Consider the following 27796-nt stretch of genomic DNA (forward strand, 5'->3'; position numbering starts at 1 on the left):
ATCACAAATTTAATCTGAGAATGCTTCTTGAACTCCTCATGTGAAGATTTCTTAACCTCTGGGGGGTTCCTTTACAAAGGAAAGCATTTTATGATTTAAGAAACTACAGCTGCTATCATGAGTTAGGGTTGTTCAGTCTAGAGAAGAGAAGGCTCTGAGGAGACCTTATTGCAGCCTCCTAGTATCTGAATGGGGCTACATGAAAGCTGGGGAGGGACTTCTTTGGGTGTCAGGTAGTGATAGGACTGGGGGGAATGGAGCAAAACTAGAAATGGGGAGATTCAGATTGGATGTTAGAAAGAAGTTCTTCTCCAAGAGGGTGGTGAGACACTGGAACAGGTTGCCCAGGGAGGTGGCAGAAGCCTCATCCCTGGAGGCTTTTGCAGCCAGGCTGGATGTGGCTGTGAGCAACCTGCTGTAGTGTGCGGTGTCCCTGCCCAAGGCAGGGGGGATGGAACTAGATGATCCTTGAGATCCCATCCAACCCTAACAATTTTATGATTCTATGAAACATAGATACAATGATAAATACTTCTTCATCTAAATCCACCCCTGACAATTCTGTGATTCTATCATCAGTGTTTCTAAAACCAGTCACCTATTTTCTTGCTGATCTCAGACACTGGCATAGACTCTCTCCCAACCCCCAAAAGGAGCACACTAGAAATGCTGGAAGTCACTAGACCACAGCAGCCCACTGCTTCCTCTTACTAATCATGCAGGAAAGGGACAGAGGCCTTGGTGTTAACAAACATCACACAAACTTCACAAATAAATTACAATATTGCGCATAAGGCCTCACCCAAGAAACCAGCCCATACTGCTAGCTCTGGGAAGGAACAAGCTATCCAAAGAGCAACTGTCAATGTTGCTAACTTTAAGGCTGTGTTAGAAGTGGAACCTGGATTATTACGTCTTCTTTTTTTCCTCCTTCTTGAAGAAAAGAAAAAACCAACTCTCCATTACAGAGAGAGAAAGTATTTTAATATTCAACTTCAGTAAGAGTTTCTCCAGGGAACATTTAGATAGCTTTAATTTAATGAACCAACATCTACAGAGAAAACAGCCAATCCATTTGGCTTCTAGGCAAGATTCTTTTCTAGTTTCTATTTGAGAGCATTTTTACCCTAGTAAAACAGGAGGAAAAAAAACAAATCACCCCACCAAGATATTTTAAGATATTTACATTCACATTTTAAAAACCCTGTGTTGATTGTCACATGCAAATGGAACAACACAGAGTACAGCTCTTGTGGTACAGAAAGCACTCAGCATTCACCTGAATTTAAAAGCCAGCTGATAGATTTTGCTTGTATAAACTGGTCATATACACAAAAAAATCCCTCTGAAAGTTCAGGACTAGAAGGGCCTCAGGCTGCCAGGCTTTTGAGACCAGAGTTCTCTAAAAACACCACAACTGCACACAATCAGCAATCTCTCTCTTACCCTTCAGCCGGGGCTTTGCCATAGCTCTTCCTAGCTGCCCCTTCCCAACCAGCACAAGCCCTTTCAGGAGGCAGTGGGGCAATTCAGCTCATACTCACTTGCACTCTGATGCAGCTGACAAAGGAATTAAGCCCAGTTCTGTAGCTAAAATGGGTCCTGAAGTGGCCAGAAAGAAGATCACAGACTACAACTTTCTTTCAGAATGACTTATCCATGCAACAGGCTGTATTGTGGACTTGGGGAGATGGAGGAATAAACAGAAACAGACAGCTTTAGTAAATGGAGAGAATCACTACCTGACTTACATGTCCAAGTATTTTAGAGCTGGACTTGAGGTAGTAGAAAGAGATGTTGCTTTAACAGTCTACACCAATCCAGGCTTCACTATTTACTTTCTCTCCGGTTCCTCCAACACCTTTATTTCCAGCTAGCTTAGCAGCCCTAAGATGAAGATATATTTTGAAGTGCATGATTAAAATTAAAAATAAAAACCAGTACTTTGCAGTCTCAACAAGGAAGAAGTGTTGAAGAACTGCAACACCCAAGTGTAAATCACAGTACTGCCTGGCACATTGAAGGTTACTTTCCAAGATGCCATTCCAAGAGTGTCCTCCCATACTTCAGCAAACCTAGGAAAGTTAAACAATGGTCTCTCTTCATTCCCTGTGCCTAGTTAATGTATTTAGAGAAGTCTTTTGTTGACTTAAAAACACACAAAAACAAAACCAACAATGCCCTCCTACATTCTTATAAAGAGAGTTCTGTCTCCTAGATCTGCCAACTCAACTCAGGAACTCAGGGGACTCTTGCTTCACATGAGCAGAAGCTCCTTCCTGAAATCAAACCAACCTGTAACCTACCTTTTGCTCGACAGTGCAAATACAGCTGCAACATCTCTGAGCCAGGATTTTCACTTCAGTACAGAGTGGCCTAAATCCATCTTATTCACACAAGAATCCACCAGCAGCCAGAGACAGCAAAACACAGAAAGCAAGCCATACACACAGGTAGGATTTCCCTCTTTGAGTTTTGTACAAGTCCAACTGGTTTTAATGCACTTCTATATTGCAAACAGGGTTTATTTCCTTATGGTTTTAGAAGCACTGAGAGGTATGGGACAAAACAGTATTTGAGTGAGGCAAGTGGTGGTTTTAGTCAAGTCACCAAACCCCTCTAAGCGTACTGCTCCTAGAGCAGAGAGAATACTTTCTTGCATTTGGCTGCAAAGACAGACTTTGCATTTGGCTTATGCATCAACCTGAGCTTCTGAGAGTTTTTTCACTTAGTTTTGGCTTTAGCTTTTCTTTTAATGCATAACACTGTCACAGACAGGTAGCTCCCACATCACATGCCATTAGAACACAGTGAAGTGAAGAGATGGGATGGATTCTGGATCGTCACAGTTTTCCCCAATAGTAGTCAAAAAAGTTTTAGAGAACTATCAAAGCAGCATTTTCAGCACTTCTTCTCAGTCTTCTTAACCTATTAACTTCCATCTACTCAATTACTGTATTAAAAAAAACCAAACCACAAACAGAGACTTCATTCCTTACTCAGGCAAAGAATCCCATTAAAAGTCCCATCAGAAGACAGCTTTTGCAGGACTGTAGCATCCTCCTATGGATTTGAATTCGAGTTCCCCCTAACATCATGCATGTCACATCTGCTATTATTCCTCAGTTACATCTTCAGGGAGGTGCTGAGGCAAAAATTGTAACAGAAAGTGCTCCTAGCAGGATTTTTGGCTGCAACCAATATTGCAATCATGAAATTCTTAATGACTTCTTTCATATTTGGCTGATTGCTGCCAGGAAGGCAGTGAGGAAGCCTACATTTCCACAGACATAGATGGCCAACACGACCTGTTTGAACTGACGACCCTGCAAGAGACGGGGAAGAAAAAAAGCCACAGAAGTGTCAGTCTGTTTATTGGACAAAGGATCATCCCAACCCACTGCAGGTATTTGCAGAACTGGGACTTACCTCTGCTTCTGCAGATGTGAGGGACTGCAGTATCTGTACTCTGTCATCCTCTACCAGTTCAACTGTTAGTGGGAAGACAAGAGAAACAGTTCAGTCTTCTCTTAAGAGGAAAGGGAGCTATCATTTGTATACTGCAGAAGCCTTGATCCTGTGACTAATTCTTATGCAGCATCAAGTTTGAAAAGGCCTTGAAAGTCTCATTTGCCATTTCACCACCTATATGCACTGCCATGCTCACAGCACAAGTGAGAAACTATTCTGGAGCTGACCTACAAAAATTAACTTCTGGACACTGAAGCGGCAAAATACTTTCATAGGGTTTTTTGTTTGTTTGCTGCTGGTTTGGGGTTGGTAGGGTTTGGTTGTGGCTGTTTAAGATTGGTTGGTTTGCTTTCATTTCGGTTTGGTTTTGTTTGGGATTCTTTTGGTTGTTTTGGTTTGGTTATTTGGTGTTGGGTTCTGTGGTTGTTGGGGGGTTTTTGTTGCTGTTGTTGTTTTTCCAGAAAGAGACAAAACACTGAGGTTTGAGCTGAACAAAATATTTGCTTGATCTAAAAGCTTTTCCTTTTAAGATAAACAGGTATCAATGAGCAGTATTTTCCATTAGGTAACATGAGAACATTCACCATACAAAAAAATTCCAGGTTCATTTCTCTAGTGCTAGGAAGTAATCACTGCAGTTATATTTCAATTCACATCTTTTATGCTGCATCCAGCAGCAGTAAGGAGGTGATTGTCCCCCTGGTACTCAGCTTTGCTGAGGCCACACCTTGAGTATTGCATTCAGTTTTGGGCACCTCAATACAAGAAAGATGTGTTGGTGCTGGAGCCAGTGCAGAGGAGGGCAAGGAAGCTGGGGAAGGGCCTGGAGAATAAATCTGATGAAGAGCAACTGAAGGAGCTGGGGATGGTTAGTTTGAAAAAGAGGAGGCTGAGGGGAGACCTCATGGCTCTCTACAGCTACCTGAAAGGAGGTTGTGGAAAGGTTGATGCTGGTCTCTTCTCACAAGTGATTAGTGATAGAACAAGAGGGAACAGCCTCAAGCTGAGACTGGGCAGGTTTAGATTGGACATTAGGAAGAATTTTTTCCCAGCAAGAGTGGTCAGGCATTGGAATGTGCTGCCCAGGGAGGTGGTAGAGTCACCAAGCTTGGATGTGTTTAAAGGTGCTTAGGGTGTGGAGCCTGTGGATATGGTTTAGGCATGAACCTTGTGGAGTAGGGTTCTTAGTTAGGCTTGGTGATCTTGAGGGTCTTTTCCAACCTGAATGTTTCTGTGATCTTTTCTGATCACTTATTCTCCACATGATAGCCTCATACAGCCTCTTAACTAATCAGGCTTCTTCAATTCTGCAGCTGTCTCATCTCTGCCTTATCTAAAAGGTTGTTTACATGAGCACAGTCACATCCTCTCAGTAACCTCAGACAGTGAAACTGATTTTCCAGGGAAGTTACTAAAAGTCTCTTGACCAGAATCAGGATTTAATCTTCATTCCTCTGTTCACTCAAACTTGCAAGTGTTTGTACTCACAGTTTCTGATCATTTTGCACATTCATAGCAGTATTTTGTTACAATGAAAGGCACAGTAAATCTGCATGACTTAACCTGGATACAAACTACAGCACAGGAGGTTCCACCTCAACATCAGGAGGAACTTCTTCACTGTGAGGGTCACAGAGCACTGGGACAGACTGCCCAGAGAGGTTGTGGAGTCTCCTCTGGAGACTTTCAAGACCCATCTAGATGCATTCCTGTGCAACCTGTGCTGGATTCTATGGTCCTGCTCTGGCAAGGGGGTTGGACTCTACCGCCAGAGGTCCCTCCCAACCCCTAACATCCTGTGAGCCTGAGACTTTATCCATCCCCCTGTGATCAAAAACAAGGCAAACAGCAACAGACTCTAAGATACTTACACATTTTGCCTTCCCTTGTTAACTGTGCTTTGAGAACTAAGCAGCTACTCGTTAAACCACCATAAACAATTCTATTACAACACTTGGATCCTGATAATCAGTTTACTACCACATTAATTTGCACACAAAATGTGACACTATTACTCAAGACTTAACCCCTTTCAGCTTCCAAGTTTGAGGCTGTGGCAGTTTAGGCTGGCTGCCTCCTGGTACTGCCATGTAAGTTACACCTCCAGTGTCCTGAGTGTCCAACCCAGTAGGTGGACACAGGAAACAGTGTATTCCTACCCATAAATCCTGTGCCCTATAAATCCATCTGCAAAGTCCTTCTCTTCCTCTTTCTTCCCTCTCTGCTCCCATGGGAGATGCTCCCTACTGGGTAACAGTGGAGGAGTATCTCAAGGCCTCTTAGGCCTGTCTAGGCCTAACGCCAGGAGGAGAAAGGGGGGGGCAGTCTCAGACCTGGCCAGCCTGAGAGCAGCCTAGCAGTGGGGGAGAGGGGGAAGAAAGAACCCTGGGAGTTTGGGTATACCCTCAGGTGGGGAGAAGGCAAGTGTTGGGAGGCCTTTGAGTGTGCTGTAAGGGACTCTGTATGCTTTGGGATACCTTTGCCACTATGCTTTGTAGTTTCTGTAAAACACCAATTGCTTTTCCATTCAAACTTTCCATCACTCTCCAATCCACTTGTGTGAGTGTCATTCTTTTGCCCCTTTCTGGGGTAATAGAGGATATCTGGCCCAAATCAGGACAGAGGCCAAAGAGCATCCAAAATTTGGTCTGCTCTAGTATTTTTTTTGCACAATCCTCAGCAAGCAAGGGGGTGGGGAACCAACCAACAGGAGCTCTATTGGATGAGTACCTTTACATACGAGCCAGTAGCTGTGTACTTCCAGAAGAACATCAGTACCAACATGCCAAACTACAAACCCAATCATCATATAGGTGTCCCATGGGTCTGGTAGGTCAAGTGCTGGCAGGTCCATTCCCAAGAACATAGTCACCACTAGTCAGATTAAAAACAAAATGAAAAGACACTGAAAGTGCTGTGGCAGGGTACTTCACAGGGGGGGAAAAAAAAGACAAGTGAAAAGCAGCAAGCTCTCAACACCTTTGGCAACTGTTTCTTCTTGGGGGGGTTTCTGCTTGGTTGGGGGAGGTTGATTGATTTTGGGGGATTTTGGTTTGTGGTGTTTTTGGTTTTTTTAGCAGCAGCATGAAGGGAAAGGTAGAGAGAAAAGGAGAAGGCAAAGTTTTCATCCTGCTCAGTGCCCTAGCACATGGCCCATTACACAAACATGAGCATTTGTGGCTCTACCAACAAGACCACAGTCTCAACATTCATTCTTAAGCTACCTGTGGAAACTTGTCACTTGTTAAGAGAACTAAGCCCACCTTCTGGGGTCTCTTAGTCACCCCTCTCAAATAACACTGAAATATGCCGCTGTGAGAATCAAATTTTCCATGACACACACAGGAGAAAAAAAAAGCTTAATCAAGATAAGCACAGGCCCTCACTACAGAGATCTTTCAGATTTGTCTGTAGTCTCTTTGGGGTTTCACACAGTTAATCCTTCTCTCTGAAGCTGTAGCTGATGGCCACTTAAAACGTATACAAAAGATGCCCAGCAATAAAAAGAATCTTCAGCAATACCTGGACTGGATTTCCATGGATTTTTCAGATGAGGAACAGCCAAGACAATGAGCAAAGATCCCCTAAAACACTCAGAAGGGAGCTAAAACTGTTAGTCCTACTCACCAGCCAGTATTCTAGCTGTGGTACCAGTACTCCAGTGAAACCAGTTAAACAACTGCCTCCTGTAAGAAAGATGAAAAGCATTTCACTGATAGTGTAGTTGAAGGGGGAGGGGGTGTGGAATAGGATTGTTACCTATTTTTAAAGGTATCTTTTCAATGAAAAAAGGACTTTTTAAAGAAAAAAGTGCCCTGAATTCCTGTGGCTGTCACTTAGCTGTGGGTACCTTGGTGCATGACGAGATGGTCTGAAACCTGCCATTAGGGGTTGGACGATCGTCAAAGCCATCACAGCACAGCCAAGATAGGGATGGTAACCTGCTTGCTGAAAACAAGAGAATTGTCTTTAACATATTCTCTACAGAAAAATACCCACAAGTTGACAAGGTTACTCATGCATTAGTAAGTTACAGTGGTGGAGCAGTACTGTGTTTAGACTGGCAGATGGTGACAGGATGTGGTAAGCTGCCCTGAAGCTGGATGGAGATGGCTGGCCTTGGCAGCAAGAGACACTGGTAAGCCCATCCAAACTCTGTCCCAGCTCTTTGCTGTGCTGGGAACTTCTAAGAGCTGAAGAACAGAGAGCAAAGTGACCACAAAAGCTATGCTTCCAAGATCTACATCCTCAATCCTACAGAACATCTCCCTGATGAGGAGAGCCTTGAGGCAACTGGGGCTCTTTAGCCTGGGGAAGAGGAGACTGAGAGGTGACCTCGTTCATGTTTATAAAGATGTGAAGGGTGAGTGCTAAGAGGATGGAGCCAGGCTCTGTTGGATGATGCCCAATGACAGCACAAGGGGCAATGGTGGAAGCTGAAGCATAGGAAGTTCCACAGAAACAGGAGGAAAATATTTTCCCTGTGAGGGTGATAGAACACTGGAGCAGGCTGCCCAGGGGGGTTGTAGATTCTCTCTCTCTAGAGATATTCAAAACTTGCTTGGCTGCCTTCCTGTGTGATGGGCTCTGGGTAGTCCTGCTCTGGCAGCAGGGCTGGAGTGCATGATGTTTCAAGGTCCCTTCCAGACACTAACATTTTGTGAATCCTGTATCTTCATCGGGGTCTCATGTCTCACCCTATCTGTTCTATTCTTAACCCTAAACCACTTTATTCAATTTCCCTAGCTCATACCTGTGACCACATTCTCCTACTTTTAACTCAGATACTCTCTAGACTTTGCAATTTCTGGTACCACCTTGCAAGAAATATTATGCAGGTAACAGCAACAATCTCTTCCTATCTATCTATCTAATGTTGCAGACTAAGCTTAACTGCTGGATACAGTTGAAGTTCAAAATCATAACAACACTGATTCCCAGCAGGTTTACCACATGAGTAAATCAGCTGTCCCATCCTCACTTCTCTCCCAAATTTAAGTTCTCTAAGACTGAAGATATTCAAGGATGAGGCCCTGGGCAACCTGATCTAGTTGGGGATGTCCCTGGTGACTGCAAGGAGGTTGGACTGGATGAGCTTTAGAGATCTCTTTTGGCCTGGATCATTCCACAACTGATTTAGTACATAAAGAAACTGAACAAAGACTTCATTTGGGAAAAAGAGGGATAGTACTGAAGGTTTTGGTTGTTTAGCCTGGAGAAGAGGAGGCTCAGGGGAGACCTTATTGCTCTCTACAGCTTCCTGAAAGCTGTAGACAGGTGGGGGTTGGTCTCTTCTCCCAGGCAACCAGTGGCAGAACAAGGGGACACAGTCTCAAGCTGTGCAGGGGGAAGCTTAGGCTCGAGGTGAGGAGAAAGAGTAACTGGCCATTGGAATGTGCTGCCCAGGGAGGTGGTGGAGTCACCATCCCTGGAGGTGTTCAAAAAAGGATTAGATGTGGCACTTGGAGCCATGGTTTAGTTGTCATGAGGTGTTAGGTATTAGGTAATAGGCTGGACTTGATATCTGAGGTCTTTTCCAACCTGGTTGATTCTATGATTCAACTGTAGTTGGAATCCTGTGTTGCCAGGATTTGAAGTCAGCCTACTTAAGGACCACTTCCATTGCAATTGCTTCAGTGACAACATGTTAGTCACCAGTGGACACCCCTCCTCATTCACTGGGGTCATCTTTTATATCCAAGCTCACAGACTAAAGGAGAGGCTTACCTGGCTCCAACCTTGTCGGTATATAAACGGCAAGACAAAAGCAACGCTTGTGAGCATGACTGTGGTCAACATAAGCATACGATGCACCTGGAAGAGTTAAGTTTACCTTTAGAAACTGCACAAAGTTCTTAAAGTGCCATAAAAATACATTCAACCAATGTACAGTTACAGAGGTTCTTACTGCCCCCTCTTTAGACTTCGCCTTTACTGGTCAAGTAGATGAACTTCTGATCTGTAGCCGCTCAGTCTCGTAAGAGTTTAAAAAGATACAAACCACATTCAACTTAATTCTCCTATTTTTGCCTTAGGATTCTGCTTACAGTAAAGCTTGAAAATCCAGCTGGAGAGAGAGGGAGATTTTACCCACCTGAAACCACATCTCCTTTCCAAACAGGAATGAATGAGACCAGACAGGTTTGAAGAATCGTGCAACAATCACACCAACACTAGCTGTGGTAATCCAAGCAACAAACATCAGAGCTCCTGGAAATTGAAAACAAACAAACAATGTCAACAGGAGTAATTTATCTGCATAGGAACACAGCTTTGAAGACTCTGTAACAGCTTAGACAGTACACATGTGGTCAGAATTTACCAATGGTAGGTTTTAAATCACCTGGTTCAGACTACAACTTCAGAGCATTTATCACAGAACCACAGAATTGTCAAGGTTGGAAGAGACCTCAAGGATCAATCCTCACTATCAATACAGACTGGAGGATGAGGTGTTAGAAAGCAGCCCTGTGGAAAAGGACTTGGGGGTGCTGATGGATGGGAAGCTGGACAGGAACAGGCAGTGTAAGCTTGCAGCACAGAAGGCCTATCACATTCTGAGCTGCATCCAAAGCAGTGTTACCAGCAGATCCAGAGAGGTTATTCCACCACTTTGCTCTGCTGAGACCTCACCTGGAATACTGCATACAGCTCTGGAACCCTCAGTACAGGAAGGAACTGGACCTGATGGATAGGGTCCAAAGGAGGGCCACAAAAATGATCAGGGGGTTGGAGCACCTCTGCCATGAGGACAGGCTGAGGGAGCTGGGGGTGTTCAGCCTGGAGAAGAGGAGGCTCTGGGGACACCTAATAGCAGCCTGCCAGTACCTGAAGGGGGCTACAAGAAGGCTGGAGAGAGACTGTTTGCAAAGGCCTGCAGTGACAGGACAAGGGGCAATGACTTCAAACTAGAGAAGAGCAGATTTAGACTGGATATCAGGAAGCAGTTCTTTACCATGAGGGTGGTGGAACACCGGAACAAGTTGCCCAGGGAAGTGGTTGAGGACCCTTCCCTGGAGATATTCAAGGTGAGGGTCGCTGAGATCCTGGGCAACCTGATCTAGTTGGGGATGTCCCTGCTGACTGCAGGGAGGTCAGAGTGGATGACCTTTGGAGGTCCCTTCCAGCCTGGACCATTCTATGATCATCTAGTTCCAATGCCCCTGCTATGAGCAGGGACAGCTCATACTAGATCAGGTTGATCTTCCACTAGATCATCTTGCTAGAGGTCAGAAACATCCATATAAAAATAGCAATGTGTCCACAGCACAACAGAGCAGCTCTGGCTACTGCACATTTCAGGTGCACCAGTACAGTCAGTCCATACTGGTGGGCAATGCTTTTATTTCTCCACCTTAGACTTCAGAGGATGTAAGCTGACATTTCATACAATTTGTTTGGCAAAGACTGATTGATGATTCTCTCATGGGCCTGCTTTAAAGTCCAGTACTGTGAGAGGAAATCTCATCCATTTCAACGGCTCTAGCCTGTCAGTTGAGAGGTCTCTGTTTCAAATAGAACTAAACCAATAATGCAACTAGAACAAATTAAACCAGAGAGAAAGAAGGTAAGCAGAAATAAGTTGTAATTATAAACATATGAGAAAATGTCAATGCAGAGTCATTTTCCTGAGCACTGCTCCTAAAACGAAAAATGATTCATAACTTTACTCTGTCTTCACAGTCTCAGCTCCTGCTAGCCAACAGCACACATAAGATGAGAGCCACAAAGACAGAAGGAAGTAACTACTCTGCAGCTTTGAGGAACACTTAACTCTCCATTCTCAGCATCTTACCATGAGCCTTGATGAGTCGTGGAGACCTGGAACCACCAATATCCTGAGGGAGGCCTGTGACGTTGTATGCTCCGTTTGTGATCAGGGGCTGACGATGATGTTTGTATATTAGTCCACCTAAGCAGTAACAGAAAGTGAACTAATTATGGTGGATGAAAAAGTGGAATGCAAGCCCTATTGTGACCACTCAGCATAATCACACAAACCAATTTTCTGGCATACAACATGCTGAGAACCTGAGATGTCATCTAAGCTGTCTTGCATACATGACAGACAAGAACAAAGTCATCCCACTCCAGAAAACAGCTTTGTCCACTACACACAGAATAATCTCCTTTGATGCTGGTCTCTGATTTGAAAAGGTGTGGCCAGCTCTCAAGAAGCTACTAGCTCCCAGCATCAGGTGGGCATACAACCCAGAGACAAATAAGCTTACTGTAACTTTCAAAACCAAACTCGTGAACCAGAGAGGCAGCAGAGATGACCGGACTCAGACTGGGAAACTTTAGTTAAGATACTAATTCTCAAAGAAGCTGTATCATACACACAAGTTACAGATTCAGAGCTGTTCAGAGAAAAGCTACCATATGTAAGTCAGGTTTACCTTCACTGGCTTCCCCATCTGCCAGGAAGATGTAATAATTCTTATCCAGGTTAAATCTCCCTTTATAAGCAGGAAGAAGAATACTCCTTCGGAAAGAACATTGAAGAAGACCATCTGCAAGCCTCCACGACACATCTTCAAGGGCATTCTGTGAGAAAGGATGCATTTCATAACTGCTCTTTTCAGACTGACAGAGTAATTGGCTTATAGGTAACCCTGCCAAAGAGAAGTCTCACTGGTGCACACAGAAAGAACAGCAATGATGGGGGCAAGGGTAGGGATACAACAAAAATACGTTCTCAGCTGGTGTGCAAGAGGTGTCAGTAAGTCAGAATACAGAATAAACCAGGTTGGAAAAAACCTTTGAGATCATCAAGTCCAACCTATCACCCAGCACCATCTAATCAACTAGACTATGGCACTAAGTGCCTCATGCAATCTCTTTTTAAACACTTCCAGTGATGGTGACTCCACCACCTCCCTGGGCAGCACATTCCAATGGCAAATCTCTCTGTGAAGAATTTCTTCCTAACATCCAGCCTAAACTTCAGCACACCAGCATAAGGGTTGGACTTACTACCAGCAATTTCTCCAGCTCCTAACAACAGCCTCCCCTTCCTTTCCAACCTTTAGTCCCAGGTATACTGGTTACAACTGCAGCCCTAGCAAAAAGGGCACAAAGTTCCTCAGGAGAGGAACTCACCACATGACTTTATTTTTTATTCATTAAAACTTAGACTTAGGAAGGTGAAATTTACCAGGAAGTAAGAGCTCAAGCAATCTCACCTTAAAGAGCAACAGATGCACCTTACTATGTTTAAAAGCAAAGCACACAAAGTAGCAGCAGACCATTCATTGCTTCAGATCTACATTAGGAGAAGCGTCTTCGATGTCTTCAAACATACCTCCAAATCCCAAACAGGAGAACTTCGACCCTTTAGATAGGCAGTGCTGATGTGAACACGGTGCTCCTCATTAACACACAGATATGCATCATCACCACCCTGAAGAGTCACGAGAAAAAGGTACTTACATAGCAATAAAAACCACTGCTGGTAGTCTCCAAGAGCTCTTGGGTTTAATATATACAAAAAAAGATCCAAGAGATTTCTTCAGCTGTCAGGAAGGTTGCAATAAAGTCTCTATAGGGCTTTTGATTCTTTAGACTGAGCTACCCCAACTCTTTCAGCCTCTCCTCATAGAAGAGGTACTTCAGCCCCTGATCATCTTCATGGCCTTCCTCTGGACTCACTGCAATAGCTATCTTGCTTGTGCTAGGGATGCCAGAGTTGAATACAGTACATCCAGGTGGAGTCTCACAAGAGAGTCCTGGAAGGGGAGGACCACCTTCCCTGACCTACTAAGAGAGACATCCACAGGGACATTCTACTACAAGCAGTCCTGAGCTAAAATTGAATGTTCACCTACAAACAGGCAACCTGTGCTTCTGCACTATTGGGAGAGAAGTAACTTTGCATAACATCTAGAAGCATTCTAGTTTTCCATAAGCATGTTTTGCTAGAGTACCATTCAAACTGCATTAAGATCACAAAAGAAGCTAAAAGAGCAGGACACTCACCATCCACTGGTCATGAGACAATGCAAATGCAATGTATCCTTCACTTGGACCACTCATTTCAATCAATACTGAGCTTCCCTCTCGTTGGAAGGATAGAAAAAAACAGGAAGCACTTGCAGTATCACAGTTTGAAGGGTTTCTAATGCAGAACTTCATACTTCCACAGCCTGATGCATTAAACTAAATCAAGCAAACAAAACAGTTGTGAGCAATGAGAGGTTCCCCTTTTTTCTGCCCCACTCCCTTTTTGACCTGTTCCAGTAAGCAAGCGTACAAGGAAGAGCAAAGAAATGCCATCCACGCCTACATACCAAACTCTTAACCCATCCCCTCCAATTACCCCAGCACTAGTACAGTGATGAGTTCCAGCTGTACTTTAATAAAGTTGAATTATCACTTTAAGAGACATAATAGAGCAACTTTGAAAAGAAAGTAAAAACCTTAGAGAAATGTCCTTTGCTTTTATTTTTAGAGAGGTAATGTTAGCTGTAGGATGAGGGAGAAAAGAAGGGAAGGCCAGCTTTTCATTTCCTTTTTTTAACATAGGAACTCTATTGATATACAGTGAGAAAATAGGAATTAAAAGTAGTACTTATTCTGGATCAAATAATGACTCATGCTCAAGTCATTCAAGAATCCACAATGGAAGGCAGCAGCACAAATTAATTCACAGGAGGAAGTTTCTGAGCCTGCAGTTCCTAAATAGGAACTTAGTAGTCAAGACCAGAGCAAGCCTTTTTCCATCTCTCTTTGCATGCATGCAGAATATTTTCTGACCATTAAGCTCCAAATATTCTATCAAGCTTCTGACCTCAGTGTGTGTGCTAAATGTCATGCCACAAGTTCAGGCAACTCAGCACAAGAGCACAGCTGTCTGTGTTCTTAGTATCCAATATCTAAATAACTAATCCACCATCTCTCCCTTTCTCTCAGTAGACTTTATCAATGGGATTTCATTCAATTCCATTGGTCACAAGCATTAAGGATCCATTGTTTAAGTTTAGAGTTACTTACTGGCTTGGATAAGAGGGAAACTGGGTGTGAGGTTGGTACAGCCTCTGTTGTTGGGGACAGTGCATTAGGCTGAGATACAATGGGACCGGGAATCTTGACCCAAAAAGTCTTGTATTTCTTCACAACTGTGGCTCTTAAAAACACACAACAGAGTCATTACTGTCTCCATCAACAGCTGATTAGTACTTTATAAAAGAAAAGCAAAAAACAAAATGCTCCTGTGGTTGGTACAACTTCTTGGTAAAACCCTCTTCTTACTGCAGACCTCTACCATTTCAGGGATTAAAATAGGATAATATCTGAAATGTCAGTGGGAAAACGTTTTTAAAACTTACTATTGCATGCTCTACTAGATATAAGAAACATGTCACAGAATAACAGAATGTTAGGGGCTGGAAGGGACCTCAAAAGATCATCCAGTCCAACCCCCCTGCCAGAGCAGGGTCAGGTAGAGCAGATCACACAGGAATACACCCAGGGAGGTTTTGAGTATCTCTAGAGAGAGAAAAGCCACAACCCCTGGGGGCAGCCTGTTCCAGTGTTCTGTCACCCTCACAAGGAAAAAAATTAAAATAATTTCTCCCTCATGTTTCTATGGAACTTCCCATGCCTCAGCTTCCACCACTGCCCCTTGTGCTGTCATTAGGCATCACCCAGCACAGCCTGGCTCCATCCTCTTGGCACCTCACCCTTCACATCTTTATAAACATGAATGAGGTCACCCCTCAGTCTCCTCCTCCCCAAGCTAAAGAGCCCTCAGCTCCCTCAGTCTGTCCCCATAAGGAAGATGTCCCACTTTCCTAATCATCTTTGTGGCTCTGTGCTGGACTCATTCAAGCACTTCCCACTTATGCCTGTGGCACAGACTGCAGCCACAGAGAAGAGTTGCATAGTTTTGTTTATCAATACAGCAGGAGGTTACACATATAGGTTTGCTAGGCACAAGCCCAGTATATATTACAGGTGTAAGAAGTGAGATTTGATGGGGTGCCTGGTGCCATGGGTTAGTTGTTCAGGTGGGTTGGATTGGTTGATGGGGTGGACACGATGATCGTGAAGGTCTCTTCCAACCTGGTTTATTCTGTTATTCTGTTCTAAGTGAGCAGTTCATTAGAATTTCTGGAGAACCTGCTCTCCACATCCCCTTGTACTCTCCCCATAAAAATCAGGATAACCATCCCCAAAACTTTCCCTAATGAACAAGTATCTGCATTAATGGAACCTCCATAGTGAGCAACAGGTGTTGACCTTCCAGCCCATTAGTCCAAGGAGACTTTTCAGTTGGCAGTCAGCATTGGACACAGATGAGGGTAGGGGTTCACCTTACTTGCATTTTAGCAAGCTAGACCTAATGTCAGATTTACTTACAGGAACTGGACACGATTTGGTGCATCTCCAGGAGCAATCCAATACACTCTTATATGCTTCTTCTTTGTTTTACTTGTGTGGCTGACAGCTGAATTCTGGGGGGGGGGGAAAACAACCAAACCACACACATGGGAACCATTACAAAGTAGAGATGCATAAAGGAGATGGCAGCTAACAGTTATCACAGTCTGCAACTATATCATAACCAGACACTGCACTGCTACACTGCACAGACCCAGTGCCAGTAGCTTGTCCTCAGTCATGACCAACTTGAATGAAACCTACCACTGAAACTTATACATACTCATTAAATTTAAGGTTAAAAGGAACAACTACAGGTCTTTCAGTGAAGAAGGCTCTAGTGATGAAACAGATACCCCTGCAGCATATTGCAGAAGGTTTGATAACACTCCATTTTCGAGGTTAGTAAGGTAACAGACAATTTTTCTGATAGTAAGAGCATGAAGGGACAGCACAATGACTACACAGAGAGAACAGAACCAGCATTCTAGAGCATAAAAAGCAGAAGTACTGTGGGGTTAGACAATTATTTGTACAAGATCAACATGGACTGGAGTACTGCCTTATGGGGAGAGGCTGAGAAACCTGGGGCTGTTTAGTCTGGAGAAGACTGAGAGGCAATTTAATAAATGTTTATCAATATCTGAGGGCTGAGTGCCAAAAGGGAGGGGAAAGCCTCTTCTCAGTTGCACCCTGTGATAGGACAAGGGGCAATGGATGGAAAGTACAGCACAGGAGGTTCCACCTCAACATGAGGAAGAGCTTCTTCACTGTGAGGGTCCCAGAGCACTGGAAAGGCTGCCCAGAGAGGTTGCGGAGTCTCCTTCTCTGGAGACTTTCAAGCCCTGTCTGGATGTGCTCCTGTGTGACCTGTGCTGGATTCTATGCTCCTGCTTTGGCAGGGGGGTTGGACTCAATGATCTCCAGAGGTCCCTTCTGACCCCTAACATCCTATGATCAGACCCAACACAGTACTGAACTAAGTCCTCCAAGCACAGAGGGCAGAACCCAGACATCCCCATAGCTTTGCAGCACTGATGAAGGTTTTAATTGGATACCAGTGGGGGGGCAGGTGGTAGGAATGGGAAGAAAAAAAAAAAAGGCAAATAAAAAAACCCTAAACACCAAAACAAAGCCTCTCAGCAGATTAAGAGCTTTGCTCACAGCAGCTCACATGACATCGTTACAAGCTCCTAAAATTCAAGCAAGTTGCTGAGGCACTGGAGCTCACATCTCTTGCCCTTGAGGCAAAAATCAATATATCTACAATGGATATTAAAGATTAGTGTTAGTAGCAGGCTAGATCCCAAACAACAGAGCAGCACTAGTGGTTACCACAAGAAGTGCCCTAAACCTTCCTTTCTATAGGACATTTTCCTCTGTCCTCAACAAGCAGGGAAATCTCGTCGAGGCAAATCAAGTTTGCCTTCCTCTTTTTAACGCTGAAGTACAACAGCCATGATCAGATTACATTCATTGCACACAAGGGAATAATCTGTTACAAATGCTACTACTTCTTGCAGCAGTCAGTGATGTTCCTTCACCAGCACAGACAGCTCTTAAGAACAGTCTGCCAGATCTGCAGTGAACCTTGCCTCAAGAATGCAACTGGGACCATAGAATCAACAAAGGTTGGAAAAGACCTCAAAGATCATCAAGTCCAACCTGTCACCACAGACCTCATGACATGATCATGGCACTAAGTGCCACATCCAATCCCCTCTTGAACACCTCCAGGGATGGTGACTCCACCACCTCCCTGGGCAGCACATTCCAATGGTGAATAACTCTCTCTGTGAAGAACTGTCTCCTCACCTCCAGCCTAAACTTCCCCTGGCACAGCTTGAGACTGTGTCCTCTTGTTCTGGTGCTGGTTGCCTGAGAGAAGAGACCAACCCCTTCTTGGCTACAACCACCCTTCAGGTAGCTGTAGAGAGCAATAAGGTCTCCTCTGAGCCTCCTCTTCTCCAGGCTAAACAATCCCAGCTCCCTCAGCCTCTCCTCACAGGGCTTGTGTTCCAAACCCCTCACCAACTTTGTTGCTCTTCTCTGGACACGTTCAAGTATCTCAATGTCATTCTTAAACTGAGGGGCCCAGAACTGGACACAGTATTCAGGGTGTGGCCTAACCAGTGCTGAATACAGGGGCACAATGACTTCCCTGCTCCTGCTGGCCACACTATTCTTGATACAGGCCAGGATGCCATTGGCCTTCTTGGCCACCTGGGCACACTGCTGGCTCATGTTCAGCCAGCTGTCAATCAGTACCCCTAGAGACCTAGTGTGCTCCAAGAAATGACATAGCTTAGCTGTGCTCTATTACAGACACATTTCAGTACAGACACCCCAGTGCCTGGTGTCCCATTTTAAGGAAGCAGCTTACCTTGGTATGGCCACACGTCAGAAGCTGAGAAAGTCTCCGGTCAGCTAACATGAAAGAGCCAACTGCAGGGCTGTCCAGGTGCTCAGCATCCCGGGCTTGTATGAAAAACCCTTCAAAATCTGGTCCAGACAGATTAACTGAAGCAAGAAGAAAAAGGAAGTTGAAATATTTCATTCTTCCTCTGGAGAAGATTTCAACAGTGACCATTAGAAGCTCATTTTACAAGTACTGAGTGAGCACTATGTGGATCATCTGAACAAGACCCAAGTGCTTAGATAGATCTGCTGCAGCTAACTGAGTGTGGTGGGTTTAGGAATCACCCCCCAACAGGAATTTGGAGAATTCTTCACAGGAAGAGAGATTGGCCATTGGAATGGGCTGCCCAGGGAGGTGGTGGAGTCCCCACCACTGGAAGTGTTTATAAAGAGACTGGATGAGGCACTCAGTGGCATGGTTTAGTTGATCAGAGGGTGCTGGGTGATAGGTTGGACTTGATGATCTCAAAGGTTTTTTTCTAACCTGGTTGACTCTGTATTCTGTAATTACCCCCAAAATAAATTACCAGGCTAGCTCAGAAGGTTTGGAAGCAAATAAAGCTATATTTACAAGCAAACTAAAACCCAGAAATATGAAATGCAATTAATATGTACAAAATACATGTATTTACCATCTATAAACAACACAGAGACCCCCTCTGGACAAAGCCAGGAGGTTACCAACAGCTTCCTTGACCCCCACTCCCACCCGCTTCCCCTCTTAGTACCTCACAAGTTCAGTATATGCCAGCTGAAGGTCAAGAAAGACATAAGGGAGCAATGCAAAACAGAGATCACAAAGAGAAGGGAAAAGAGGCAGAACAGTTTATGCAACTGCTTTTTATCCATGTTAGCAAGCCAATGGAATTGTATAGACATATCTATGTTGTTATTTTGCCTCCAATGACTAATTTGTATTTACCTTTTACTCATAGATGTGCAAAAAGTTCCTATTCTTCATTTTATAGTTAGGAAACTGAGCTAAGCTACCAACTCCAAACCACAGCACTGAGTAAAGACAGGCTCCATCACAAAGAAACAGTACACTAAGCTCTTCAGCTATGGCTGACACAATACCTTCTATGTTGTCCCCTGGTTTAAATTCAGTCACATTGACTGTAATGGTGTGCTCAGGTGGCAGCTGTGGAGAAGCACCATGACAGGGGATCATGCTAGCACAGACTTGTCTTACTTTTCCATTCGGGTAGCCAACCACAGATGCACAGAAGCAAATAGATAGCCAAACACCAAAAGAAAGGCCAGGCAGCTCCATCTGTAAAATGGAAGAGATACAGGCAATTAAATACAATAAACAGTCACATTACAGGAAGAAGAGTCAGTGGAAATGTTTAAAACAAAAGCATGCACAGGAAGAAAATGTTCCCAGCTACAGAAAAATAATGCCCGCTTCTGGTAACTGACAGACGTTACAGGAACCCCCACAGATGCCATGCCTCATGCCATCAAGAGCTCAGGCAGCCACATCCCTCCATTGGTTGGGTGCATTGTGACTCATGAGGCGACAGTGAGGGAGCTGGGGCTCTTCAGCTTGGAGAAGAGGAGACTGAGGGGGGACCTCAATCATGATTATAAAGATGTGCAGGGTGAGTGCCAAGAGGCTGGAGCCAGGCTCTGCTGGGTGATGCCCAATGACAGCACAAAAGGCAATGGTGGAAGCTGAGGCATGGGAAGTTCCATGGAAACATGAGGAAAAATGTTTTCCCTGTGAGGGTGACAAAACATTGGAACAGGCTGTCCAGGGGAGTGCATTCTCACTCTCTGGAGATATTAAAAACCTGCCTGGAGGGCAGGAGAACCTCTGCTATGAGTACAGACTGAGAGTTGGGACTGTTCAGTCTGGAGAAGAGAAAGCTCTGAGGGGACCTTATTGTGGCCTTCCAGTATCTGAAGGGGGCCTACAAGAAAGCTGGGGAGGGACTTTTAAGGGTGTCAGGGAGTGATAGGGCTTGAGGAGGAATGGAGCAAAACTAGAAACTGGTAGATTCAGATTGGATGTCAGGAAGAAGTTCTTCCCCATGAGGGTGGTGAGACACTGGAACAGGTTGCCCAGGGAGGTGGTAGAAGCCTCATCCCTGGAGGTTTTTAAGTCCAGGCTGGATGTGGCTCTGAGCAACCTGCTGTAGTGTGAGGAGTCCCTGCCCATGGCAGCAGGGGGTGGAACTAGATGATCCTTGAGGTCCCTTCCAACCCTCACAATTCCATGAATCCATGCGTTTCTGTGTGATCTGCTCTAGGTGATGCTGCTCTGGCAGGGGGGTTGGACTGGATGAGCTTTCAAGGTCCCTTCCAGACCCTAACATTCTGTAATTATTCCTCTCAGTGCATTTTGCTATCACTTTGATAATTTCTTTTGCTTATGCCTTTCCTGTTCTCTCAGAAAATAAAATCCAAGTCCCTTTAACTTCTCTACAGGACACTCAGATCTTAAAACACATCTTTAATGCATAAAGGTCCACAGTACTGAGGAGCTACACAGCTAGTATCAAGGCCACTCTTATTAAATCAGAGTTCCAAGTGGTGAATCATTACAAACTGCCTTTTGTTTCCACAGCTTGTGTCTATTTCTTCACATATGACAAATAATTCCCAAGTAATAAGTTCTTCCTTCCATAAGGAAACTAAAGTTGCCAGATGACAGAAATAGATACAAAGATACATATTCCTTCATCTAAATCTTCATACTACATTTTTATTCCTTTGCATGCATGGAATCTATGTTTCATAGAATCACAGAATTGTTAGGGTTGGGAGAGACCACAAAGATCATCTAGCTCCACCACCCCCTGCCAGGGGCAGGGACACCTCACACTACACCAGGTTGCTCACAGACACATCCAGCCTGGCCTTAAAATCCTCCAGGGAGGAGGCTTCTACCACCTCCCTGGGCAACCTGTGCCAGTGTCTCATCACCCTCATGGTGAACAACTTCTTCCTAACATCCAATCTGAATCTACCCACTTCTAGTTTTGCTCCATCCCCCCCTAGTCCTATCACTTCTTGACACCCAAAAAAGTCCCTCACCAGCTTTCTTGTAGCCCCCTTCAGATATTGGAAGGCCACAATTTGGTCCCCTCAGAACCTCCTCTTCTCCAGACTAAACAACCCCAACTCTCTCAGTCTGTCTTCATAGGAGAGGTTTGTTGTAGTCAAGCACAAGGCTTTTAGTTTGGAGTCTCCCTTTTGGATATTGGGTCTCCACAGAATTAGTCAAACAATATCAGTGCTTGTCACACTCTTGTCAAGGGAACAGTGTGCAGGAAAAACGCAGGGCAGTAGGACCAAAGAGACTAAAACAGTTATATGAACATCTAATCCCAATGCTTACCACTTAACATTTTGCTCTGCATGGTAATTGTTTTGTTACTCAGCAGCACACATGGTTTGCAGAGCACCTTAACCACCAGGAGAATGTGTGTGCACATCCAAAAAGACAGCAGGACAATGATAAACTTCCTCTCAATCCTTAGGCACAAGTAGTAGGTTATCAGCTCTAGAGGAACATAGACCAGGCAAGTAGGTCTGCCTTCTGGAAGGGCCATGCCTATTTTGCACCAACTGATAACAGGGTATCATGTTATGAAGCTCCCCAACTGCCTACACGGAGGTGAAGATAAGGCACAGAGCCATTTCAGACTGAGCTCTGATACCTAAAAAGCAGCCAAATGAAGACAAGGCATGTCATTAGCCTTACATGCTCTCCCTCAGTCATCAATACTAACCTTTCCAAAGCCCTCACATATTAAGTGTTCCAATTCCACAATATCTAGGGCAAAGCTAGATATGTTGGACTTCAACATAAGAGCTCCTTGGCAACTGTACACCAGTAGATAGAAAGAAATCAGAGGGGAGAAGAGGTTGAACAGTTACAGTTCAGGAAACAAAAAATACACAAAAGCTCCTCCTCCCAAATACTCAAGATAACAGCATGATAGCAGCTTTAACTTGCTTGCTAATTGTTCCAACGTTTCTCCAAGCTGTCACAAACCTACCGCAACATCTTTTATTCAGTGGTTCAGGAAGCCTATAGGAAGTTAAATACTCAGGTTCAGTACAACTATGGCATTAAACCAGCTTTTCTATGCACCAGTGAAATCTTCACAACAAGTTGCTGCCAGAAGAGAGATAAGGCTGTGTACCCACACAGAGACAAGAAGAAGTGTAGGTTACTACTCTAGTTTGAGTAGCAGAGGATGTGGTAGGGATTGAAAATGAAACAAGAAATACTCCAGCACAGACTCAGGCTCCAAAGCTGGTGGAAAGAAAAAGAGGAGAAATTGAAAAGAAGAGGGCAAAATCTTAAGAGAAGTACTATACTTGAGATCAATCCTTTAAAAACTTTTTAAACAGGGTTAGCTGCAGAAGAGAAATCCTCTCTGTGCACATTTAATGATGAGTGCTAGAGCCCGTGAAGAATATGGATTTTAACATGGAAACTTAGCCTTCCTTGACCAACACTTCTCCCGTTGCCTTCAGAAGTCCTTTTCCTACTTTAATGTGGACATATGCTGTGGTATTCTATGTTTTCCACTTACATAGCAAAAAGAGGCAGGGGGAAGATGGGAAGCACTCTTTGCAACACCAATCATTCTGTGGTTGAAGATTAACTCTGTGTTTTTAGAAAAACTATGTCCTAAGGTGTTATGGTAGCCTAAACAGTACAAAAGGTCAATGTTCTAGAGGAGCCAAGCTTTAAGACATTTTTCCTAGACTTAAATTCAAATACCATAATAAAACCCTTTCTGCAACACAGAAAACCTTCAAAGCCAAAAAGGTTTATAACCACTCACCTGCTAATTCACCTGGGAGCTCACTGTGCCTCCCTACCTGCTTTTGCACAGACCAAAAAAAGCCTCATGCCAATCATTATGAGCAAGAAACACAAGGACAAAAAAGACAGGAAGGAAGAGGGGAAACCCAAGAGATTCTCAGAACTTCCTCATATAGGCAGGTTAATGTATTTCCTTCAGCTCTAAAAAGGTACTGGTTACAGGAGTGTGAAAAAGGATGTCATGACTGTGACAGCCTGGCCAAGAGAAGGAAGGAGTCAGTGTGGAAAGCTGAGTAGTAGTTTGAACCACTAGTTCCAAAATTAACACTGCAAGAAGAACCAACCACCGAAGGAAGATGCTTCAATTAATAAAGCAGTAGTAAGAAGTTCTGAGAATGGACAAGAAAAAGCATCTTTCTACTCAGGCTGAAGATCAGTGCACAGTTAGACCCCTCCTCAGCCAAGTAATTTCCAGAGCAGATCACCTACTTGGATAAACAAACATAAACAACCAACCATCAAAAAAGTCAAACACTGCTAAGCAACAAGTCACTCCTGTACAAACCAGTCACCTCCTCTGGAAGATTACATGGTGTGCTCTTTCCTGATCAGAGCTCTACAGCCACAGCAGCAGTATTGCTCTCCAAGTGATGTTGCAGTTTTAGACATTTAGCAAGCCACAAACATCACAATGCAGAAAAGTGATCACCGGAGTAGCTAACTTTAAACTATTAACTACTCACACACAAAGGTAAATCAAGCTTTGTCACAAGTGACCACACAAACTGCACAATAGGCAACTCTTTTGCTGATATTCACAGAATGGTTGGAAGGGACCATCAAAGGTCATCCAGTCCAAATCCTTCTGAAGTCAGCAGGGACAGACTCCACCAGGCCAGATTGCCCACAGCCTCACTGAGCCTCACCTTGAGTATCTCCAGAGAAGGAGCCTCAAACACCTCCCTGGGCAACCTGTTTCAGTGCTCCACCACCCTCATAGTGAAGAACTTGTTCCTCACATCCTATCTAAATCTGCTCCTCTCTAATTTGAAGCCACTGTCCCTTGTCCTGTCACTGCAGTCCTTTGTAAACAGTCTCTCTCCAGCCTTCTTGTAGCTCCCTTCAGGTACTGGAAGGTCACTGTTAGGTCTTCCTGGAGCCTTCTCTTCTCCAGGCTGAACACCCCCAGCTCCCTCAGCCTGTCCTCATAGCAGAGGTGCTCCAAACCCTTAATCACTTTCATGGCCCTCCTCTGGACCCTCTCCATCAGGTTCATATCCTTGCTATATTCAGGACTCCAGAGCTGGATACAGTTCTCCAGGTGAGATCTCACCAGAGCAAAGTGGCAGAGTCACCTTTCTCCTTCTCTAGATGCAGCCCAGGCTGCCATTGGCCTTCTGTGCTGCAAGATCACGCTGTTTGCTGGCATCCAACTTCTCGTCCATCAGCACCCCCAATTTAATTTCCACAGGGCTGCTTTCTATCACCTCCTCCCCCAGTCTGTATTGACAGTGAGAACTGCTCTGGGCAGCGGGGGGAAAAAAAAAAAGGAAGAGAACTAAATCTCCCAGTAACATAAGTACAACCCTGAACCAAAAGAGACGGAGGGCACAGAAAGGATTTGTTACAGAGGTTAGGTTCAGGAAAGCTGAACTGCATTATGTGAGTCATACTTAGGTTCACCATAAAAGAATAAATGCCTTTTAAAGAATGAAATAAAAATAAAAGCCGTTCTCCAACTGTATCAATAAGGAACAGGGAGGCTGATCAAAGCCATCACATACAGAAATGCTACTCATTATTGCACCACTCCTTCCAGAAATGTGGCTGAATGGGGGGGAACAAACCCCATACCACAGTTTGCTGGCATTCTAATAAAGATGAATCAGCAGATCTCTGCAAGATGTTTTTCTAGATAAGAACAACTTAACCAACTGCGTCAAAAGCTTAAGCAACCAAGCACTGCCACCAAAACTAGATTCAAAATGAGAATCTGTGCTAACCCAAGTTTTGAGGGGCGCAAGCCTTGGACCAGTGTTTGAGAACACTTCCAGTTTCCACTAACTTCTTCAGTCTGGAGAAGAAAAGGCTCCAAGGAAGCCTCATTGTGTGGCCTTCCTGTATCTGAAGGGAGCTACAAGAAAGCTGGGGAGGAACTTTTTAGGGTGTCAGGGAGTGACAGGACTAAGAAAAATGAAGCAAAACTAGAAGTGAGTAGATTCAGATTGGATGTTAGGAAGAAGTTCTTCCCTATTTGAGGGTGGTGAGACACTGGCACAGGTTGCCCAGGGAGGTGGTGGAAGCCTCATCCCTGGAGGCTGCCCAGGGAGGCCCAGGCTGGATGTGGCTCTGGGCAACCTGATGTAGTGTGAGGTGTCCCTGCCCATGGCAGGGGGCTTAGAACTAGGTGAACTTTGAAGTCCCTTCCAACCCTGACCATTCTCTAGAAGCTGTATTAACAGAAGACTTTTGTGCCACATCTGTTTAGAAATATTCTTACAAAGCAAAAGCAGAGAGCCTTGCTGTCCAAGAGTCACTTCCCCTCCGAGCTCAGAATAAAGAGCTTCGGTTAACTTCTCCTGCTCATTTAAATGCGATCATATCACAATAGCTTCATTGAGCAAGGGCAGAAAACAAGTAGCATCCATACTCCCAACAACTCATCATTTTTGAAGTACAAGTACACACACCCATGCCCATAGCATGACAAATCATACACACCTCTACCTCTCCTCTCTGGTTTTCTACAGAGGAAACATTCAAAGGCAACTTCAAGGCTTGTGTGCTTCAAAAATAGCTTTTATAACAGCTTAAGTGCAGGTACTCACCTTGCAGCCAGTTCTTCTGTACCAGTGACCAAGTCCAAGTAAAACTGCCATTGGCTTTCTATAAGTAAGAAAATTAAATTTCAAATTCTCATTTATGACTTGTGTCTAACAGTGTTGACCTTCATCATGTGAAGGTTGGAGGAAGTTTGTCTGAAAGCGGGAACACCAGACACACACAAAAGCAAACATCTGTAAGAGTGTTCTCGACTCCAGGCATACACTTTATCATAAAATTGTTAGGGTTGGAAGGGACCTCAAGGATCATCCAGTTCCAACCCTCCCTGCCAGGAGCAGGGACACCTCACACTACTACATCAGGTTGCTCAGAGCCACATCCAGCCTGGCCTTTATATTGCTTCCCCAGCCAAACTGGTAAGACGCAGCACACTTCAGCTGAAATACATCAAGTTGTAACAAAGCATTGACCCTGCAGCTTCCTTTGCTTTGTCAGACACCTACTTCCACAGACCTCAAAGAGTATGACATCAAGTAATCACCTTCTGGTGCATTTGAGGGGGCAGCACAACAAGCAAACCACAGCATTCCATACCTTCTTCCTCAAAGTACGAGTCGACACAAGTTAGCAGCATGGTTTTAAAGCTCGGCACACATTTAGCCCCTATCAAAGGGACACTTTCAGGAAGACAAGAAATCTTACACAGGAGAACAATCATCTTGGCTTTTCTCAAATATATCCCATGAACAAATAAGAGGCAAGAATTTTGCCCTTTTGCCTGCTTCACTCTCTGTTGGGCAGCTGCTTCGTATGTAACAACCTTGAAAGCTTCTACTACCACTATGATGAGCCCAAAATTGCAAGCTCACCTAAAAATGAGTTTATTATCCCAACAAGCAAATCCAAGCACAAGATCACCACATTTACTGTGACAGGTATCACACAGCCGCCTCCTGTACGCGTTAATGAAACAATAAAACAAGAAAACAAAATTCACATAACATTCAGAGGCAAACAAGATGCAAAAAGCACACGGTTGGAGTAGCTTCCAAGGTAAAACACAGCACACCTTACCTCTACTCGTTAACGCTTAAGAGTTTTGTCTAACGCAAACCAGAAGTGTTTCCACGAGAAGCAGCAGCTACAAGGTGCTTTAAAAGCTTTTAATGTGTTTGGTAGCTGCTGTAGATACTCTATCGAGCACACAAAGTTTTCAGAGCGCCAGCAGCACGCAACCTTCGTGCACTCGCTAGCGCCAGTTTAACCAAAGCGCCCCGGAGCTACAGCGGCGCCGCGGCTCCGGCAGCCCCGCCCGCCGCGCACCACCCTCGCTGCGGCCAGCTCCGCGCTCTTCTCCTCCACACCTCCCCCACAGAAAACGGCAGCGGGACAGGCGGCGAGCGGGAAGCTCAGCTCGCCTTCTCCAAACGTCTCCTTTCCGCGGCTGACTCTGCGGTCGCTTTTCTGGCTGCGCGGCACGGCTCCGCCGCAGCGCCCCGCGGTGCCTGAGGGGCAGAGATAAGCTGGGAGTAAAGCCAGCCGCCAGTGGAGCCCGCCGCCAGAGGGCGCTGCTGCGGGGGCGGTGCCGCCAAAGGGCAGGGCAGGCCAGGCCAGGCCAGGCAGGCTCCGCCTGCTCGCCGCGGCGGCTGCCGGCTGCCAGAGCCGCGGAGCTGGGCTGCTGCCCGAGGCGCCACGGGCAAGGGATCTCGTCGCGGCCTTCAAACGTTGGAGGAATTGGTGAATGGCCCGGGTTTCCTCCTAGAGTCTTGCCCCCTGTGTTTGACTAAGAGACTGCCCTTGCGCAAACCTGCAGGACTCATTTGCGGAGCCATCCGTGCGCCTGAAGGTGCTCACCTATGCAGGCTTGCAAAGTCAGGCTTTTCTTATCAGAAAGCAAACAAGTACTGGCTGTTACTGGTGTTTTGCGGGCAGAAAAAAAACCCACAGGCTTCC

The 27796-nt window shown here is 44.9% G+C and overlaps 1 protein-coding gene across 3 annotated transcripts; it reads right to left on the bottom strand.

Annotated features, from left to right (window-relative positions):
* Positions 1–962: 962 nt before the first annotated feature.
* FRRS1 (ferric chelate reductase 1) lies at positions 963–27316 on the bottom strand. 3 transcript variants are annotated; one of them, XM_068169190.1, is made up of 17 exons: positions 26918–27316; positions 25888–25945; positions 19348–19543; positions 18236–18372; positions 15832–15926; positions 14464–14596; positions 13450–13629; positions 12776–12874; positions 11871–12018; positions 11267–11383; positions 9566–9681; positions 9199–9285; positions 7322–7419; positions 7099–7157; positions 6202–6345; positions 3430–3491; positions 963–3326 (listed from the first exon to the last, which is right to left on the bottom strand). In XM_068169190.1, exons 2-17 carry the CDS (start codon positions 25936–25938, stop codon positions 3234–3236), a joined length of 1815 nt encoding a protein of 604 aa, XP_068025291.1. In that variant the 5' UTR covers positions 25939–25945; positions 26918–27316; the 3' UTR covers positions 963–3233. The 3 variants fall into 3 exon arrangements, with proteins under 3 accessions (XP_068025291.1, XP_068025293.1, XP_068025292.1); XM_068169192.1 differs by lacking the exon at positions 25888–25945; XM_068169191.1 differs by lacking the exons at positions 25888–25945; positions 26918–27316 and adding an exon at positions 24844–24873.
* Between the last annotated feature and the right edge of the window lie 480 nt (positions 27317–27796).

Source organism: Melanerpes formicivorus, unplaced genomic scaffold (assembly GCF_026170545.1).
Source record: "Melanerpes formicivorus ecotype bairdi unplaced genomic scaffold, bMelFor1.0.p_v2 SCAF_169, whole genome shotgun sequence".
Lineage (NCBI taxonomy): Eukaryota > Metazoa > Chordata > Aves > Piciformes > Picidae > Melanerpes > Melanerpes formicivorus.

Coding starts and splice junctions, on each gene's coding strand:
- FRRS1 (XM_068169190.1), bottom strand. CDS start 25,938: ATGGCAGTTTTACTTGGACTTGGTCACTGGTACAGAAGAACTGGCTGC. Junction 11,384..11,870: donor AGATGGGGAAGCCAGTGAAG/GTAAACCTGACT, acceptor GTTACTGCTTAG/GTGGACTAATATACAAACAT. Junction 9,682..11,266: donor ACGACTCATCAAGGCTCATG/GTAAGATGCTGA, acceptor TTCAATTTCCAG/GAGCTCTGATGTTTGTTGCT.